At 43.2% G+C, this 18,139-nt stretch overlaps 2 protein-coding genes across 3 annotated transcripts in view; one reads left to right on the top strand and one right to left on the bottom strand.

Moving 5' to 3' along the window:
* The window catches only part of ero1b (endoplasmic reticulum oxidoreductase 1 beta), a 29,965-nt gene extending 28,946 nt beyond the window's left edge, over window positions 1-1,019 (bottom strand). Inside the window, exon 1 of the mRNA XM_079554128.1 lies at window positions 520-1,019. Within this exon, the coding sequence (XP_079410254.1) occupies window positions 520-687 (168 nt within the window). The 5' untranslated portion in view covers window positions 688-1,019. The remainder of the gene's footprint in view (window positions 1-519) is intronic.
* On the top strand, window positions 1,003-16,195 carry LOC306961367 (E3 ubiquitin-protein ligase TRIM21-like). 2 transcript variants are annotated; one of them, XM_079554078.1, is made up of 2 exons: window positions 1,003-1,069; window positions 14,471-16,195. In XM_079554078.1, the coding sequence occupies exons 1-2, from the start codon at window positions 1,054-1,056 to the stop codon at window positions 16,135-16,137; spliced, it is 1,683 nt and encodes a 560-aa protein (XP_079410204.1). In that variant the 5' UTR covers window positions 1,003-1,053; the 3' UTR covers window positions 16,138-16,195. The 2 variants fall into 2 exon arrangements, with proteins under 2 accessions (XP_079410204.1, XP_079410205.1); XM_079554079.1 differs by lacking the exon at window positions 1,003-1,069 and adding an exon at window positions 10,976-11,016.
* Window positions 16,196-18,139: the final 1,944 nt, after the last annotated feature.

The following is an 18,139-nucleotide window of genomic DNA, read 5'->3' as shown; positions in this document are numbered from 1 at the left end:
ACATACTTACAAACCGCAAAACGTCTCTGTGTTGTATATTTAAACTGTATTCCTGTCCCTAATCTTTACCGTACCCACTTTGACAATAATAGGTATATTTATAATCACAATCAGCACGTAAATAAAACAAAAATCACCTACGAAATACATTAAACCACCTGCTAACGATCCCAGCGCGGACGAAATGCCAAACGTTTTTGGAAGTACCCCATTTCCTGTTTTCGTAAACCAATTTCAGGCAAATATTATAATAATTCGGCTAATTTTTGTGTTTATGCTTTCAAGGAAATGACATTTATTTGTTTTATGATTGTTTGATGCTGTTTTGTGTGAGATTATTCGGTAAATTTGATAAATACGTGCAGTTTTTAACGTTATCGTCTCGGAAGGTTCTGGAACGGTTACCCTGGCAACGGCGACGGCGACAAATGCCCGCGAAACGACGAGGTACGGCGTTCGAACGTGTTAAAAATGAGTTAAAATGAGGTAAAAAAAAACTCGGGGTTTGGAGGCACTCACATGGCAGAAGCAGCTCTGGTCGTCGCTGGTTCGCTGTCCGCTGTCCTGGGTCTGCGGTTTGGCGTCGTTGTTGCTCTGGAACCAGCCCCAGCCGCAGCTCCCTAACAGCCAGGACACGAGCAGCACCGCGGCCGCCCGGAGAGTCACCTTCCACCACCACGACATCATCCTCCAGCAGCGGGGGACAGCGGCCACCACAGCCCGGGGAGGAGGCTCTGAGCGCGGCCACGGAGGGGGAGAGTCAGTCCCGTGGGGGGGGGGAGAGGGGAGAGGACAGTCCGAGAGAGGCGGTGGTATTAAAGAAACGAGGGGGCAGAGGCATGAGGGGACACAGCGGAGAAACAGCCCCCGAGAGGCGAGGAGCACAGCCCGAAAACAGGCGACATTCCGGGGGAAGTTTTGGAGCAGCGGCCGCGGAGGAGGAGGCTCCGGTCTGGGCTTCTTCAGCTGGAGCAGAGACGGCGGAGGAGAGGAGCACTGCCACCGTATGGTTACAGTCAGAATCTACGGGGCAAATACAGGAGGAAGTGTGTGATGTGGCCACGAAAAGGTGAGTGACTTTAACCCCTTAACTCCAACCTGAACCGAGCACATTTACTCCAGTTTGGCTTTACCCCAATCCAAAAGCTTCTGGAAAAAAGCTGTGGAAATAGCGACAAAACTGAGACGAAAACAATGATGGAAATGTGACAAAAAAGTGAGAAAACATTGACAAAAAATGGACGAAAAAATGACAAAAATGTGATTTAAAAAATGACAAAAATGTGATTAAAAAAGACAAAAAATTGATTAAAAAATGGATGAAAAATGACAAAAATGTGACAAAATATGACAAAAAAGTGACGAAAAATTGATGAAAAAGTGGCAAAAATGTCACAAAAATGTCACAAGAGATTGACAAAAAATTGACGAAAAAATGACAAAAATGTGACAAAATGTGATTAAAAAAAGACTAAAATTTGATTAACAAAATGGACGAAAAATTACAAATATGTGACTAAAATATCATAAGAAATTGACAAAAAAATGACAAAAATGTGACAAAAAATGACAAAAATGTGATTTAAAAAATGACAAAAATGTGACAAAAAAAGACAAAAAAATGACAAAAATGTGACAAAAATTTGATAGAATTTGACCAAAAATGACAAAAATGTGACAAAAATGTGACAGTGATAAAAAAAATGACAAAATGTGACAAACAGTGATAAAAAATAGACGAAAAAATGACAAAAATATGACAAAAAATTTACCAAAAATGACAAAAATGTGACAAAATACGACACAAAAGTGATAAAAAATAGACGAAAAAATGACGAAAAAATGACAAAAAAATGACAAAAAAGTGACGAAAAAATTACCAAAAAATGACAAAAAAGTTAAAAAAAAAAATGTGTTGAAAACCCAACAAAAAAATGATGGAGAAAAAAAAATGTGATGACGTGAGGAAGAAGATCCTCTCGGTTCAGGCGGGAGTTAAGGGGTTAACTGACACGGCTAAATCATAACGAGGACGAATTAGCTGTGACATTCTTAGCTAGCAAGCTACATGTTAAAATAGTAAATTAGCAAACTATTATCACGATTAGAAGGCAATTAATGTGTGCTAAATGTATTAAAAAATGATTTGTATTTTATTTTTGGACGTCAGTTTCTGCTACTCTCGCGATGTGTTCGTAACGTGAGTGCTTCGATGCCCGCGAAATGAAAATATATTTTTAAAGACTTGCTGACCTGAGAATATTAAATATTTTGGGTGCAATGGTATAGTTGTACACTGTTTAAGATTGTGAAATATGTTTTATATTGTTTTTCTTTACAGTAACTGAACAAACGAAACAAGCACCGAGGATACAGACCTTCAAATGGAGAGGTGAGTTTTCTAGGCGTTAATAGACGCTTATCAATATGGGATGTTAGTAATGACAATCACTGTGAAAGTATCTAACAGTATTCAAAGTATTCAGAATACAGTACTATATTTTGACAAAGTAACGGAGTACGTTACAAAATACATTTATTATAAGCAAATGCCCATCTCGGGTCGCCTGTTGCATTATGGGTAATGGAATTTTTTCGGCTACCAAACAGTATTGATAGTTAGTGTAAAGCAACAAAGAAAGCTCTGATTTGGACCATTTTAACCACTGGAAAGTTGATGAAAGTTGATAAAGTGCTTTTGTCGTCGCCGTGGAGCTTGTTACAATATTAGCATAAAGTCTATTTTTACAACCTCGGCTGCTACGGAGATACAGAAACTGAAAAAACTGAACAGCCGTTCATATGTAGAGATGCTTCAAAGTGACGACCAGTCCTTGTTCACACAGTTGGAAAAACTATGTGAGAAAAACATTTGTGACCCTCGAAGGCGACTGTTGGACAAAGTGCAGGGTCTGAAACTGTGGCCTCAAGTCCCGACATTTAGAACATTTAAACTGGAATGAGAAATAATAGTTCTTTTTTGTCAATAAGGAGGTGGACAGTAAACGAAATCTTCTTTTAATTATTATTATCCACATACACATATAGGCTATGCCATCTAAATGGACTTTATTTGTAAAAAAGAGGTCTTAGAGGTCTTAAAGTGATAGTCTGGAAGTCTAAATGTGTTACATTTTTTAAGAAATCCACAAAATTGACCTCGTGGCCTTACATTTTGATATATAGTGAGTACAAATATATATTATAATATTTTTTTGTAAGTCCCTCCTTCCCTGAGCTCAGCAACTACTCAAGAGCCCGTTCGCCGATGGCGTAGACCAATAAAATGCGAGCAAGACGATGATGACACTTCATGCGCTGCAGGCTCGCGCCCGAGAACTGAGCACGCACAGAGAGAGTGTCTCGTACCTGGATCCGCCATTACGCCCGAGCGCCGCTCTGGACAACAACAGACTGCCTGCTCCTTCTCTTTAGACATGTAAACGGTTCATAAGTCCATCTTCTAAACTAGCAGGAAAACGAGGGCAGGACAGATGTGGAATTTATATCGGAGAGTCGTTTAACAGATGGACGGAGCTACGTGAGCCCAGCTTCAGCACGGAGGAAGAGAGATGGCAGTTTCTACAGGTAAATGCATGACATTTGGAAGTTTTCATGACGATAATTAGTTGAATTTAGTCCGTTATGGTTAGGGTTTTTGGTCACCGCGGATGTTTTCACTACTTTACATGCACGTGAATTGACCATGTATATTTCTGTGCAAACTGGCGGTACATCAAATGTAGCATTGAGATTTGGAGACTTGCAGACACGCAGTATGTGTAATGTCAAAATCTAAATATAGTGCTAGCATCTGAACTTTATTGTACGATAAATATATGAGGGCCAGTGGGCTACGCGCGCTATTGAAGAAAATGTGATTAAAAATATTGCTTAGTCTGTAAGAATTGTATTAGACTTGCACAGTTTGTGTAAATATACATAACTTTATGTTTCCAGTTACCAAAGCGGATCAGGAGTTCCAATATCTACTCCAAAATATAAAAAAACAACCACTATTTCCTGCTCATATTGCTGTGTCAGCACTATCAAGTATCCACGGGGACTTCTCTGAGAGGTACGAATTTTTGGGGGTAAATTAGATTATCATGTTTGGTGTCTGTATAGATGTCACACTGGTCATTGACACTGAAATGAAAATAATGTTTTTGTTTTTTGTTTAGTTTACCATCACTTGGTATTCCTGAGGAGGAGAACAGCACTGGAAAGTGAACGGGTGAACAGTGAAAGGTTCAACGGCGTGAGGTCATTCTGAAAGAACGTTGGTTCAAAGAAGTACTAAAGTATGTGAAGTTTAGGTATTGTATTTGCAATTTCTTTTTAAATGTAAATTATAGAAGCTTTAAAGTATGTTTTTGTAGATTAACAGCACTTGGAGACATGAGGCACAGTCATCTTATGTACGCCCGCAAAAGATTCAGTTATGACCTGCCCATTATGGACACAAGAATGCAACTCTCAGCCCTCACCGTGTACACAGATCTGCAACAAGGAATGCTGATGGATGTATAATTTCATACAGTATGTACACATTTTGTAAATTATGCATCTTCATTGCTTTTCTATGATTTACTTTTTTAGCATTATTTTGTCTCTATTTCAGATACCGGAAAGTATTCAATAAAAAGTCCAGGTGCTGCAGGATTTATACAGTGAAGGTTGAGATGGACAATTCATATATTCCAGAGCTCCAGACAATGATTGTTGCAGCACGCCGCGCATTTTTATTCTTATTACTATTACCGAAAAAAAGTGACTTTTCAAAATCCTTAGTCAGCGTTTCAAATGACAAAACTGAGCCTTTTTCCTCCTCAGTAATATTTAACTGTGTCTTTATGACGCCTGTAAAAACGTGGACTTTGGTCAGATCAGGCGGATCAGGGACATAAACGTTTATGTTCCTGTGTTTCTCTGACTCGATTAAAGCTTTTAACGTTCAGCTTCATCCAGATCAAGTCACGTCGTCTGCGGAGACTTGGAGCCGACAGATTGTTCTGAGAAAACTCCCAAACATCAGGTGAGACAAAGTGTTTCTGTTACAGCCTCTGGTATTACCCAAATCTTAAAGCTGGAGTTTACAGATATACACCAGAGAGACGCCTCATTTGAAAGCTAAGACCGACAAAAGCAATTATTATACGGCTCTTCACAACGTAAGTAGAAGCTCCGTTGATTTGAATGGGATTTCCCAACGTTCTACCGGTCATTATTTTCTGATAAAGGACGTCTGAAATAAATAATGACGCTGCCAATGGCAACGGAGTTTGTGTTTTCATATCACTCCGCACGTACGTAGCAGCGACACTATCTGTCCCGTCACTGAGAGGGAAGTCGGGGAATCGCTCGTGAAGTTAGCGTGAGTCTGACTTTCAACTTACCCAGAGATTCACCACCTCCTCCAACTGCGCCTTCAGCTAAGGAGCTAGGCTAGCTGCTAGCCATGCTGCTTCTAGCCTAGCAAAACGTTGCCGAGCAACGCGCAAACCTTTGGGAACTATTTGTCGCGGAAGTCATTAAATAAACCTTTCGACCTTCATAAAAGTGTACGAAGTTTATGTTGTGTGTGTTCAGTTGGCAAATGGCCGCTTCGTGTCGGGGTCCGGTTCGCCCTGTCGGTGCTTATTTTCCCGATAATGACCAGCGTTCTATACATTATCCCTTACTTAAAACAAACCTTTTGCTGTGTTTTTGTCCTTTTTTATCGCGTTTTTCCTCACGGTTTCCTCAGTCTATTTTGACACTTTTTTCAAGAAATGTTTAGATTTGGGTAAAGCTAAAGTGGTGCAGGCGGGGGTTTAGAGGTTAATGAAACTCTGGGCCGTAGTCAGTGTCTTTGTGTGATTTTATGTTTCTTTAATGTGTTGATGCTTCATGTGCTGCTGTGGGAGATGAAGGATCAGAGCTTCTTTGGGATCAAGTGTTTTAAAGTCAGTAAAATGTGAGATTGAGTTAATGAACTACATTTTTTACGTTACATCAAATCTACACCTACAAGTTCAGTGCACTCGTCCAATGTATTTTTTTTTTAAAGTTTAGTAGAGTTATCCATATTACTTTTTTGACAATTTGAACTTAAAATTTTAAAGTTCAACACACTCATTACATTAACTTTTTCTTGACTATTTCAACCTAAAATTTTAAGGTTTAGCAGACTCCACACCACATGGACAAAAATACTACCAATAATGAACATTAAATACATAAAAAAAAACATCCAAGTATTCAAAGCCATAGAATTAATACAATGACATTTATTAAGCAGATCATAATTTTCAAGGAATAAGGGAAAGAAAAAGGATCTCTCTGCTGATGGAAAGCGTGAAACAGTTGAATGTCTTGGTCTAGGTATGAAAACCTTCGCTATTTCATGAAATAGGAAGCGTAATCCTCATACTGATAAGAGATTTGTGGATGATTCAGACACACTCGGGTTTGTGCAGATAAAGGCACAATATGGACGGTTTCTGCCAGACAAACACATCAGATTAAGAGAACAGCAGCTACAAAAACAGGTATTTGAAGCTGCTGGTGCCTCTGGAGTCTCCCGAACATCAAGGTGTAGGACCCTCCAGAGGCTGCAGTTGTGCATAAACCTTCTATCCGGCCTCCCCTAAACGGTTAATTGAATGTTCATGAACAGAAACGGCTGCAGTGGCTCAGAAATACATGAGGACTCATTTTCACATTTGTTCACTGATGAGGCCGTGTGACCCTGGATGGTCAGATGGATGGAGTAGTGGATGGTTGGTGAATGGCCACCATGTCCCAACAAGGCTGTGACGTCAGTAAGGAGGGGGCGGCAAACAAATCCAAGCAGAAACTCTCCAAAAACTCACAAGTTTAAAAAAGTTTTGCCTTGCATTACATACCATTTTAACTGTAACAATGCAACTTAAGCATACTGCATACTAGCTATCAAAGCTCTGCATACTATTTGTACCATGGAATGCTACGCAGTGTAGGCTTTAAGTGAACCCCTCAAACAAAAGATACAAAAATCTGTAATAACTCAAACCCATAAAACTTTAGAACTGTTCTGCATGTTTATCAGTTTTTTAATTTTAATGGAAACAGAAAACAAGCTATGGTGACCAAGTGGAAAGTGTTCATTTATCAAGGAGAGCAGACATGGTGTCAGAGCAGAGGTCATCTCGGCAGACCATAATCTTTAAGATGAAGTTAATCAGGGTAACGAGTTTCTTTAGGTGCTCAATAGAAGTGAAGCATGATCCATTTCTATTGAAATATAACTGGAACCTCAAATTGAACCTCAATAATCTCTATATTAATCACAAATCACCAACAAAAACCCTTCAGACATGGTTGGACATTCACTCACACTCATCAGCAAATGCATATAAAGCTGAGGTTTCCCCTCTTCTGCCCCCTCACCTGCTAAGAGCAACATCTACACTGAAGTAACATGAACCCAAGACCAAGAACGACAGCTCCACAGTGCCTGTGCATGTGCGCTCTGTGGTGGGTGTCTCTGACGTGTCAATTGGATTCTCAGTCCAGTCACCTTTTTATTTCTGTTTATGTCCCGAAGAAGTTCATACATTTCCAGCTAGTTGATAAAACAGTGCGAAGCATGTATGGCAAAATTAGAACAGGGGAGACAAATGTTGTGAGTTCAATAACAAAAAAAATAAAAAATAGCAAAGCTCTCCTTCCAACTTGCAGCCTAAATAAAATCTCCAGGCCTAAATAACTCAGTGGACTCTCCTGGTCTAAAGTATCAGTGATCCATTTATCTTGAAACAAATCAGTCCTTCTCCAGTTCTGCTGTGACGGTAAAAGAGCTCATCTCACTGATGTTTTTCCCAGTCAATAATAATAATAAACCAGCGGCGTGAAGTCACCATATATGTGACAACATGAGGGACACCATGATGAGCCTGAGGAACCCGGGCCTGTGAGGGAGAGTTGGTCCAGTCGCTCTGTGTGAGCAGCTTCTGTCAGTCTGCCCAGGGCGACTGTGGCTACAAACGTAACTTACCATCACTGACTGTGGAACAAGTGAAAATCCCCTCCCTTAAGGTGAAACGAAAAGTTGTTTGGAGAATCATCCAGTTCTCTTCTTCAGAAGCTGTGAAGTCCCGTCAGATGTTAGACTGGGTGGTGACTTCCTCCAGCTCCACAGTGTAGATTGTAAAGTCAGAAGAAGAAGTTCCTGTGACGGGTTCGAGCTGATCGCTCTGACAGGTTTGTTCCTTCAGACGGAGATATGTTCAGTCATTAAATATCCTGGTCCATCTGAGGTTCCTGTGGTGAGAAACAGCAGAGAGTTTGAGTTCAGGTTGGACTGAGTCCGTAGACAGGAAGGTGATGAAGAGGTGACGAGTGGGGCAGGGAGACAGGCTTTGACCAGGGTGGACAGAAGGATCAGGTAACTCTGAGGCAGCAGGAGGAGAGTTTCCCTCTGAACCTGAAACTGTAAAAGTCATCTCTGACTCTGTCCCTGTGTGTCCTCAGGTGAGCCATGTCTGGAGGTGTTCTCTGAGCCCGTCTCCTCTAAAGTCATCTGTAAATGTCCACTGTGTAACAAGAGCTTCTCCATCAGACCTGAGCTCTGCGTCAACACCTTACTCTCTCAGATGATCTCACAGGCCACACTGGAGAAACGGGAGACGGCGAGCAGATCTATGGACCCCATGCCCTTATTCAGTGAAGTCCAGAGTGACGTCAGCTCTGAGCCCAGACTGAAGAGACGCCAGCAGATGGAGCCTGTGGACGACCTGGAGTACGGGGAGTGTCCCACACACGACCGGCCGCCGGAGCTCCACACCAGCTCTGGTCAGAAGGCCATGACCACAGCAGTAAAAACCATTCTGATTCTGATTCTGATCTGTGTGGTGTCTGTCCTTGTTCTCCAGTCTGTCCTGGAGAACAAGGACAGACTAGAGAACAAGGACAGACTGGAGAACAAGGACAGACTAGAGAACAAGGACAGACTGAGGTCATTGCAGATGTTTGCTGTGGACGTCACTCTGGACCCAAACTCTGCTCATCCTGCTCTGGTTCTGTCTGAAGATCTCAAACAGGTTCATGTCACTGATGGTTGGTCGTTAAGACGGTGGTTCTCTCCTCAGAGGTTTGATACATGTGTTATAGTTTTAGGAAAACAGAGTTTCTCCTCAGGCAGGTTCTACTTTGAGGTTCAGGTCAAAGGGAAAACTATGTGGACTTTAGGAGTCGCCCGAGAGTCTGTGAACAGGAAGGGAAAGATCACTGTGAGCCCAAAGTACGGATTCTGGACCATTATGTTAAGAGATGGAGAATACAGCGCTTGTGATCGCCCTGCTGTCCGTCTGTCTCTACAGAAGCATCCTCAGAAGGTCGGGGTGTTTGTGGACTATGGAGCAGGTCTGGTCTCCTTTTATGACGTAGATTCTGCAGATCTCCTCTACTCCTTCACTGGCTGCAGCTTCAAGGAGAAACTCTTTCCATTTTTTGAACCCTGTCCAAATGACGGAGGAACAAACTCAGCTCCTCTGATCATCTCCGCTGTGGAGACAAAGTAATGGAACTCTTCCTGATCACTGTGTCCAAACTGCTGATGTTTCTGAGTCTCCACAGTGATTGTTTTGAGCCTTTGCTTTGTCTCTATAAGACGTGAGAAACATCTGGTATTTCTTTGTTTTGTGTGGAATGTCTTTTTGGTGGTTTCTCTGTAAAACGTTCATTTGATTTCCTGAAGACTCGGCCACGTGGAGAGGGCTGGGAACCTTTAATATAATAACTCTCCAATATGTGTGATAGAACCATCAAACAGAACAACTGCTCATGTAAATGCAGCTCTATTTGAGTTATTTTACTTTTCCTGTCATGACTTTTGATGAACCGGCGTCTGAGACAATGATGGAACCTTTTAGTTTTTCTTGTAGAGTCAGATCCTTTGGCTGCGTAGAGTTTATTGTAAGACTTTGGTGTTTCAGAGGAATAACGTGTGGATCAAATGTACAGAAACTAAATGAGTCCTAAAGTGAGATCAGTCACACATTTATTACAGAAGAATCATCTGCTGATCCAAATGTAACGTTAGTGTTTGAATCACTGTGGAATAAAAGTGACAAAGACCATCTGGATTTGGACATTTCTTCACAAATGTCTTTGATAATGTGGTCGTATAACAGGCTTTAGATTAAACTCACTATGAGCTTCAGCACAGATGGATCTACGTATGGCTCCTTCATCTGCTTTGTACATGGATTTATGCTCCTCATGTTGGTTCTGCCCAAAGGAAAGGTGTGAAAGTCCATAGAGCTCAGATAATGGAGAGTTTTTATTTCCTCACTTTAACTTTTACACAATTCTAGTTTTATACTTTTTACAGGGTTTGGATTTCCTTCCACAAGCTTCTCAACAAATGGAGTTTTGGTCCATTTGTCCAAACAGAACTGGTGTAGCTGAGACACATGTGTAGCCGCCTTGTGTGCCTATGCCTTTTCAGCTCTGATACATTTAACCTGGACTGAGGTCAGGACTTTGTACCAGTTTGTCTTTGGGTCATTGTCCAGTTTCAGAAACATCTGCCCCGAGCTTTAACTTCAGTATGTCCACATAGAGTTCTTTCTTCTTCCCCCCCCCACACACACAGCATGATCTGGGCTTTAACTCTTTAAATGTTCAGGAATCTTAGTGTGTGTGAACGTCTGACCTTGTAGAAAGTAACACATATTTCTCTCATTCTACTGACATTTAGCAAATAGAAACATTTGTTTTCCTTCTAATCGACTTGAAAAAGTGAAATGAATTGTGGTTTCCTGTCAGACACTCAGAAGTTCCCGCTGTGGATAAAGGAGAGTCTCCAGATGGCCTTTAGTCTGATCATCCCTGACTTTGTGGAGCTGTTTGTTGTGAGTCGATGCCAGCTGCACTTTGACTCCCGGACACAGAACTGGACCGTCCTCTCAGTCACATGTCCCTAAACAACAGGACGTTCCTCTCACTGGAGCCTCAGTGTTTCCTCCGTCTGCTCCTCAGGACTCTCTGGTAAGAACTCTTCTACAGCTCTGATGTCTGAGGTTTCATCTGTTTAAGCTCGTTTCTAGCTTGTTTGTTTGTTTGTGTAGTTTATTTGAGCAATTAACTCTTTCTCCAGAGTTTCACGATCATACAGTTAATGGAAGCTCAAAGGGAGTCGACCCCTTGTTCATGTACATTACATTTGTAATTCCTGATGCTACAGTTATACATTACTTTTGCATTTACATTAAATAAACAAAGTAAATTCCTTTCTGAGTATTCGATATCAGTGTCAGTACACAAATATATACCTGTATGTATTTGTGAGTTAAGTTTTATCCTACTGTTGCTACAATTGTCAACATACAATCAGCAGACTTTTGCAGCACTGGCAAACAAGGAGGTTTTACCCTTTCATATTATTAACACAGCATGCTAATAAAAATAATAATAAATGTGATTAGTAGTTATTGTTATTTATCATAACAATTTTCATTCTTGTCCGATTTCATATTATCGTCATATTGGACTTTATATTCTGCCATCTTGCCACTTCCTTGTTGTCATTACTATCCACTATTTGTTTTCGATATTGGATCAATGACATGTCCCATTTGTATACCCTCTAGTGAGGTGGTGTGGAGAGTGTGTAGTGGCCTGTGGAGAGTGGGTGGAGGCCCCGCCCAGCTGCCCTGACTAGTTGACTTGGTGGATGATGTTTACCTCCTTTACTGTGTGATGTGTTAGGGGGTCCTCAAACTACGGCCCGCGGGCCAAATCCGGCCCGTGAGATGATTTAATCCGGCCCCCCACTTGTAGAGCACAGATCCCTGAGTATGTCAAAATAAATAAGTCTCAGCCCATTCCTGTGCGGAGTTAGGATGTTTTAACTAAATAACCAGTTTCTCATTCCAGCCACTAGGGGGCAATTTGAATAAATAAAAAATAATTCCACAGGTGTCCAGCAGAGGGCACTGACATAAGAGATCAGAATATAAACATTATAGCCACGTGGTAAATGAAGCTTAACCACAGAGTGTGGAGAGAATGAATAATGACTACAGTCCTTTGAAAAACTTGTGAACAGGCTTGTAAAGCACAAGTGTAAGAAGTTATTACTTTGGTCACATTACATAATGATGTTTTATTTGAAAATACAAATAAATGTAAATTAAAACAAAGTGTGAAGACTTGATTAGTATTTCTGCAAACCACTACAGTGAAACAAATATGAGCCTGAATCAAGTGTTGATCTTGTGGATAAAGTCGTGTCATCTCTACTTCACACTGAGGCATTTTGGTCTGAGTCATGCAATCCTTTGTTAGAGCCAACCCGGTCCGGCCCCCCCTCACAGTCAGGAACAATAATGTGGCCCCCAGAGAAACAAGTCTGAGGACCCCTGTGTTAGAAGGACGAGGCTTTTTGTGCCTGTCGTGATTCATGTCATGCCTAAGTTACTGTTGTGTAGTTTGAGTCGTTACAGCAATGACAACGGAGCAACAGCAGCAGTTAAAGTGTTGCTTCTATAATTTGGATAACTTTATGGTGCCCAATTGAAATCTTTCAATTAGAACTTGATTTGACTTGTGATATCTGTGTATTTCCTTTTAAATTGTTTGATATTTTCACACTCTAAATGTTTGTAGAGGAGAGTGAGCAGCTAGGTTAGCTACTGTTAATAACATATGAGCTTTACATTTCTATTGGAAACGGTTAAGGCTATTCATCATTTTCAGGCGAACATAAAATGATCCTGCATTGAAGCATCTTTGTCTGGATTAGTAAAGTCAAACATAAAAGTTTCAGTCCGTGGGGCCCAGGTGTGAGCGACTCCACCGCAGCTGTTTCCATAAACAGTTGAGCTGTTTGAGCTAGCTAGCTTTAGCTTCAGGTTAAACCTTGTAAAAGGTAAATAACTCCTGCCCACGAGTGCCGCATATCGGTGTTTCCTTCCAGGGAAAAGTGTTTCCGGGTTAGTCCTGTTGTGTTGTGATTCTGTGCTGATGTTGTGTCGTTGAGCCTGACTGAGATCCTCGTAATAGCTGCGGAGAATGACTCGCTCTGAGACCAGCCTTCAGTGACCGGCTAATAACCCACACAAAATAGTCCCGTAGTCTGGCAGATTTAGTGACTTTAGTCAATGAAAAACACATTTATTATAAATGTTAGGTTTGTGGGACCCTGGTATAAGCGGATTAAACAACGAGGAGCCGCGTTAGACGTTATAATGCAGGAGGAACAACACTGTGTCGGGCGTTAGAACCGGCTAATGCGGCTCCGACATGTTTAATTCTTACTTAGATTTGTACCATCCATTGATATAGGAATTTCTGCATTATTCGCTCTGTTTCCAAAATACATACATTTTGTTTTATTCATGTTCAAAGATAATTTATTTATGTTGAACCACATTCTTATTTTGTTAAATTCTGTAGTTAAATCCTGGACTCATTTCTGCAGGTCCGAGCCGGAGCAAAACAGGTTTGTATCATCCGCAAACAATATGGGTTTTAATATTGATGACACTTGTATATAAAATAAAGAATTTTGGTCCTAATACAGAACCCTGTGGAACTCCACAACTGACATTTAAACAACTAGATCTATATTCACCCATTCTTACAAATTGTGTTCTTTCACTGAGGTAGCTCATTGTAAGGATGTACCCCTGATACTGCAGCGTTCTAATTTTCTGAGTAGAACTGTGTGATCTATCGTATCAAATGCTTTGCTTAAATCCACAAATATTCCGATTGCATGAAGTTTTTGATCAAGAGCAGATGATATTTGTTCAACTGTATCTGTAAGTGCCGTGGCTGTGAAGGACTTAGCCCTAAAACCATACTGACACTCCGATAGTAGACTATACTTATTTATAAATAAGCACTGAAGCCTGCTTAGACGCCCAGCAGCACACGGCATGTGAGGGTCAGAGAAACTCTTCATCCAGGATCTGAGGAGGTTCAGTTTGTGTTTGTGTGGGAGTCAAACTCACTGCACTTTGTTTGGAATCTGAGGTCATGAATGCACTGCTGTGTAATCGCACTTATTCTCCAGTGAACGTCCATGAGCCAGAACAATAGAAGTCATGTGTGAGTCTCGCCCGGATACCTCCTGGTTTGTCCCATGTTTCCTGTAGCTCCTCCTGTGATGCCTCCTCTGTGCTGCAGGGGGGGCTCTCGCTGCCTCTTCCGTGTCTCAGAAGTTCTGTTTCCTTCAGGACCATTATGGACTCTGTGCAGAAAATAAAATCCACTGAACCTCCTCAAAAACACGGCAAAGACGTGAAGCTCCAGAAAAACAACGAGGAACAGAAACTACAAGTGCAGTTCATGTTTTCGTGATGACTCTCAATAACTTTGCTAATTTCTCCTTCCTCTGCTCCACCTGTAGCAGGAGCTCCTCATCTGTTCACAATCAGTAAATGTGGAACAATGACATGAACAGGAGAAGTTTAAACTTGTCCCAAATGTTTTTCAGAAATGGCGTCTTGGACCCCGAGCAGCTCTGAGGAGCAGTTCCTGTGCTCCATCTGTCTGGAGGTGTTCTCTGAGCCCGTCTCCACTCCATGTGGACACAACTTCTGCAAACGCTGCATCTCTCAGACCTGGGACAATAACGAGAGCTGCTTCTGCCCCCTGTGTAAAGAGGTCTTCTCCACCAGACCACAGCTCAAGAAGAACACCTTCATCTCTGAGATGGTCTCTCAGCTCAAACTGGAGAAGACGAGCAGATCTATGGAGGACATGTCCTTCTTCAGTGAAGTCCAGTGTGACGTCTGCTCTGAGCCCAAACTGAAGGCAGTGAAGTCTTGCCTGGTTTGTCTGTCCTCGTTCTGTGAGAGCCACCTCCAGCCTCATCTGAGCGTGCCCAGACTGAAGAGACACCAGCTGATGGAGCCTGTGGACGACCTGGAGGACAGGATGTGTCCCAAACACGACCGGCCGCTCGAGCTCTACTGCAGCACTGATCAGAGCTGCGTCTGTACCATGTGTGCCTTTCGGGAGCACAAGAACCATGAGGTGTTGTCTCTGGAGGAGGCGTTTGAGCAGGAGAAGGTCTCTCTGCAGCAGACTGTGGCTGAGAACCAGCGTCTGGTGGAGCAGAGGAGGCTGAAGGTCCAGGAGATCACAGCTGCCCTGGAGCTCAGTGAGAGAGAGGCTCAGAGAGAGACACAGCAGATGGTGAAGGTCTTCAGTGACATCATGGAGTCTGTGCAGAGATGTTTGGACCATCACACCAAAGTCCTGGAACAAAGTCTTTCTAAACATAAGGAGCGCGCTCAGGCCTTGATCCAACAGCTGCAGCAGGAGATGTGTGAGCTGGAGAAGAGCAGCACTGAGGCCCAGCAGCTCTCACTCTCTACAGACCCCCTCCACTTTCTACAGCGCTGCCCTGCACTGCCCCCTGCTGGCCTGAAGGACTGGAGCAGCGTGAGCTTTGAGCCGCAGACGTGTGAGGGCAGTGCGGCCCGAGCTCTGTCTGAGCTGGAGACAAGGCTCTCACTGGAGTTCAACAACGTCTTTACACAACTGTCTAATAAGGACCAACTGAGGAGAGTTCAGACGTTTGCTGTGGACGTCACTCTGGACCCAGACTCTGCTCATCCTGAGCTGGTTCTGTCTGAAGATCTCAAACAGGTTCATCACACTGATGTGAGGAAGGAGCTCCCAGACTCTCCTCAGAGGTTTGATACATGTGCTATAGTTTTAGGAAAACAGAGTTTCTCCTCAGGCAGGTTCTACTTTGAGGTTCAGGTCAAAGGGAAAACTATGTGGATTTTAGGAGTCGCCCGAGAGTCTGTGAACAGGAAGGGAAAGATCAGTCTGAGCCCGAAGAACGGATTCTGGACCATCGTGTTGAGAAACAGAGATCAGTACAAAGCTTGTGTCGGCCCTGCTGTAGATCTGTCTCCACTGAGGCCTCCTCAGAAGGTCGGGGTGTTTGTGGACTATGGAGCAGGTCTGGTCTCCTTTTATGACGTAGATTCTGCAGATCTCCTCTACTCCTTCACTGGCTGCAGCTTCAGGGAGAAACTCTTTCCTTTTTTCAGTCCTGAACTCAATGAAGGAGGAACAAACTCAGCTCCTCTGATCATCTCCGCTGTGGAGAAGGATCTGGAGGAGACTGACCTCAGGGACCAGTGACTTCTTCAGTGACTCAGGAAGAGCTCGGCCTCAGTCGTCTCTGACTCGGATTGTATCAGTTCTGAACGTTATACTTTGATCTTGTTTTGTGCAGAAACGAGACACGTTTGTGATAAAACTGACGACGATGATCTGGATTTGGAGATTTATTCAGATAAAAACTGAAGAAAATCTGCAATAAATAAATAACATTTGGCCAAAACAACATTTAGAAACAAAACCGAGGAAAATGAGACGAGAAACTGGAGCATGAGATTAACCTTCACATTAACATAAGTGTGGTTTGGACATGACTTCCCTGGCCCACAGGGGGCAGCACTCACACTGAAGCACATGTGTTTTAATGTTTCTCATGTACAAGAAGAAATGGGACAAATGTTTGAGTAAAGCTACATTTCAATGGTTTGTTTTTAAAAGAACAGTTTCTGTCATGACTTTGTCCTCGTGCAAAGGTTTGGATCGTCGTCATTTAGAACTTCTTACAGATCCTGAGGTTATGGAACAAAAGGACGTGATTGGAGGATCCTCAGTTCCCAATGACCATCAGAGGTTCTTCATCTGAAGCTTCAGAAACAAAGAGCCTCAGAACTGTCTGATGAGAAACATGTGACCTGATGGTTTCCATGGTTACTGATCCACCTGAGATGCTTTCTCCGCCCCACAGAGAGGGGGCGCCATAACGAGCTTCAGTGGAAAAATGGAACTTCAGACTGAGGCCTCGTCCGTGGGAACCTCTGGTTATTGGGAACGGAGGATCCTCCAGACGATCAGACCCACCAGACGATCAGACCCTCCAGACGATCAGATCCTCCAGACGATCAGACCCACCAGACGATCAGACCCTCCAGACGATCAGACCCTCCAGACGATCAGACCCTCCAGACGATCAGATCCTCCAGACGATCAGACCCTCCAGACGATCAGATCCTCCAGACGATCAGACCCTCCAGACGATCAGACCCTCCAGACGATCAGACCCTCCAGACGATCAGATCCTCCAGACGATCAGACCCACCAGACGATCAGACCCTCCAGACGATCAGACCCTCCAGACGATCAGACCCTCCAGACGATCAGACCCTCCAGACGATCAGACCCTCCAGACGATCAGATCCTCCAGACGATCAGATCCTCCAGACGATCAGACCCTCCAGACGATCAGACCCTCCAGACGATCGGATCCTCCAGACGATCAGACCCTCCAGACGATCAGACCCTCCAGACGATCAGACCCTCCATACGATCAGATCCACCAGACGATCAGACCCTCCAGACGATCAGACCCTCCAGACGATCGGACTCTCCAGACGATCGGACCCTCCAGACGATCGGACCCTCCAGACGATCAGACCCTCCAGACGATCAGACCCTCCAGACGATCAGACCCTCCAGACGATCAGACCCTCCAGACGATCAGATCCACCATACGATCAGACCCTCCAGACGATCAGATCCACCAGACGATCAGACCCTCCAGACGATCAGACCCTCCAGACGATCAGACCCTCCAGACGATCAGACCCTCCAGACGATCAGACCCTCCAGACGATCAGACTCTCCAGACGATCAGACCCTCCGGACGATCAGACCCTCCAGACGATCAGACCCTCCAGACGATCAGACTCTCCGGACGATCAGACCCTCCGGACGATCAGACCCTCCAGACGATCAGATCCTCCAGACGACCAAGACCTTTGCATCAGGACCAAGTCATGACAGAAAAGGACCTTCTAAAGGATGTGGTCCTACACTTCGGTTCTTCTGCCTCACTCTCACTCCCATTTCTTGTCATTGCAGGAACATTTTTCCACTGGTCTGAAACTCTTTGCTTCTCTTTTTCCATCTGTGCTGTTTTCTCCTGCATTGTTTTACTTTTACACTTTATATTTGGGTTTTAACCCCTTAACTCCCACCTGAACCGAGCACATTTTATCCAGTTTGGCTTTACCCCAGTCCAAAAGGTGTGAAAATAGCAACAAAACTGAGAGGAAAACAATGATGG

This window comes from Gobius niger (genome assembly GCF_951799975.1).
Source record: "Gobius niger genome assembly, chromosome: 3".
In the NCBI taxonomy this organism is placed as follows: domain Eukaryota; kingdom Metazoa; phylum Chordata; class Actinopteri; order Gobiiformes; family Gobiidae; genus Gobius; species Gobius niger.
The sequence above is the reverse complement of the archived record's forward strand: the minus strand, read 5'-3'. Positions and strand labels throughout refer to the sequence as shown.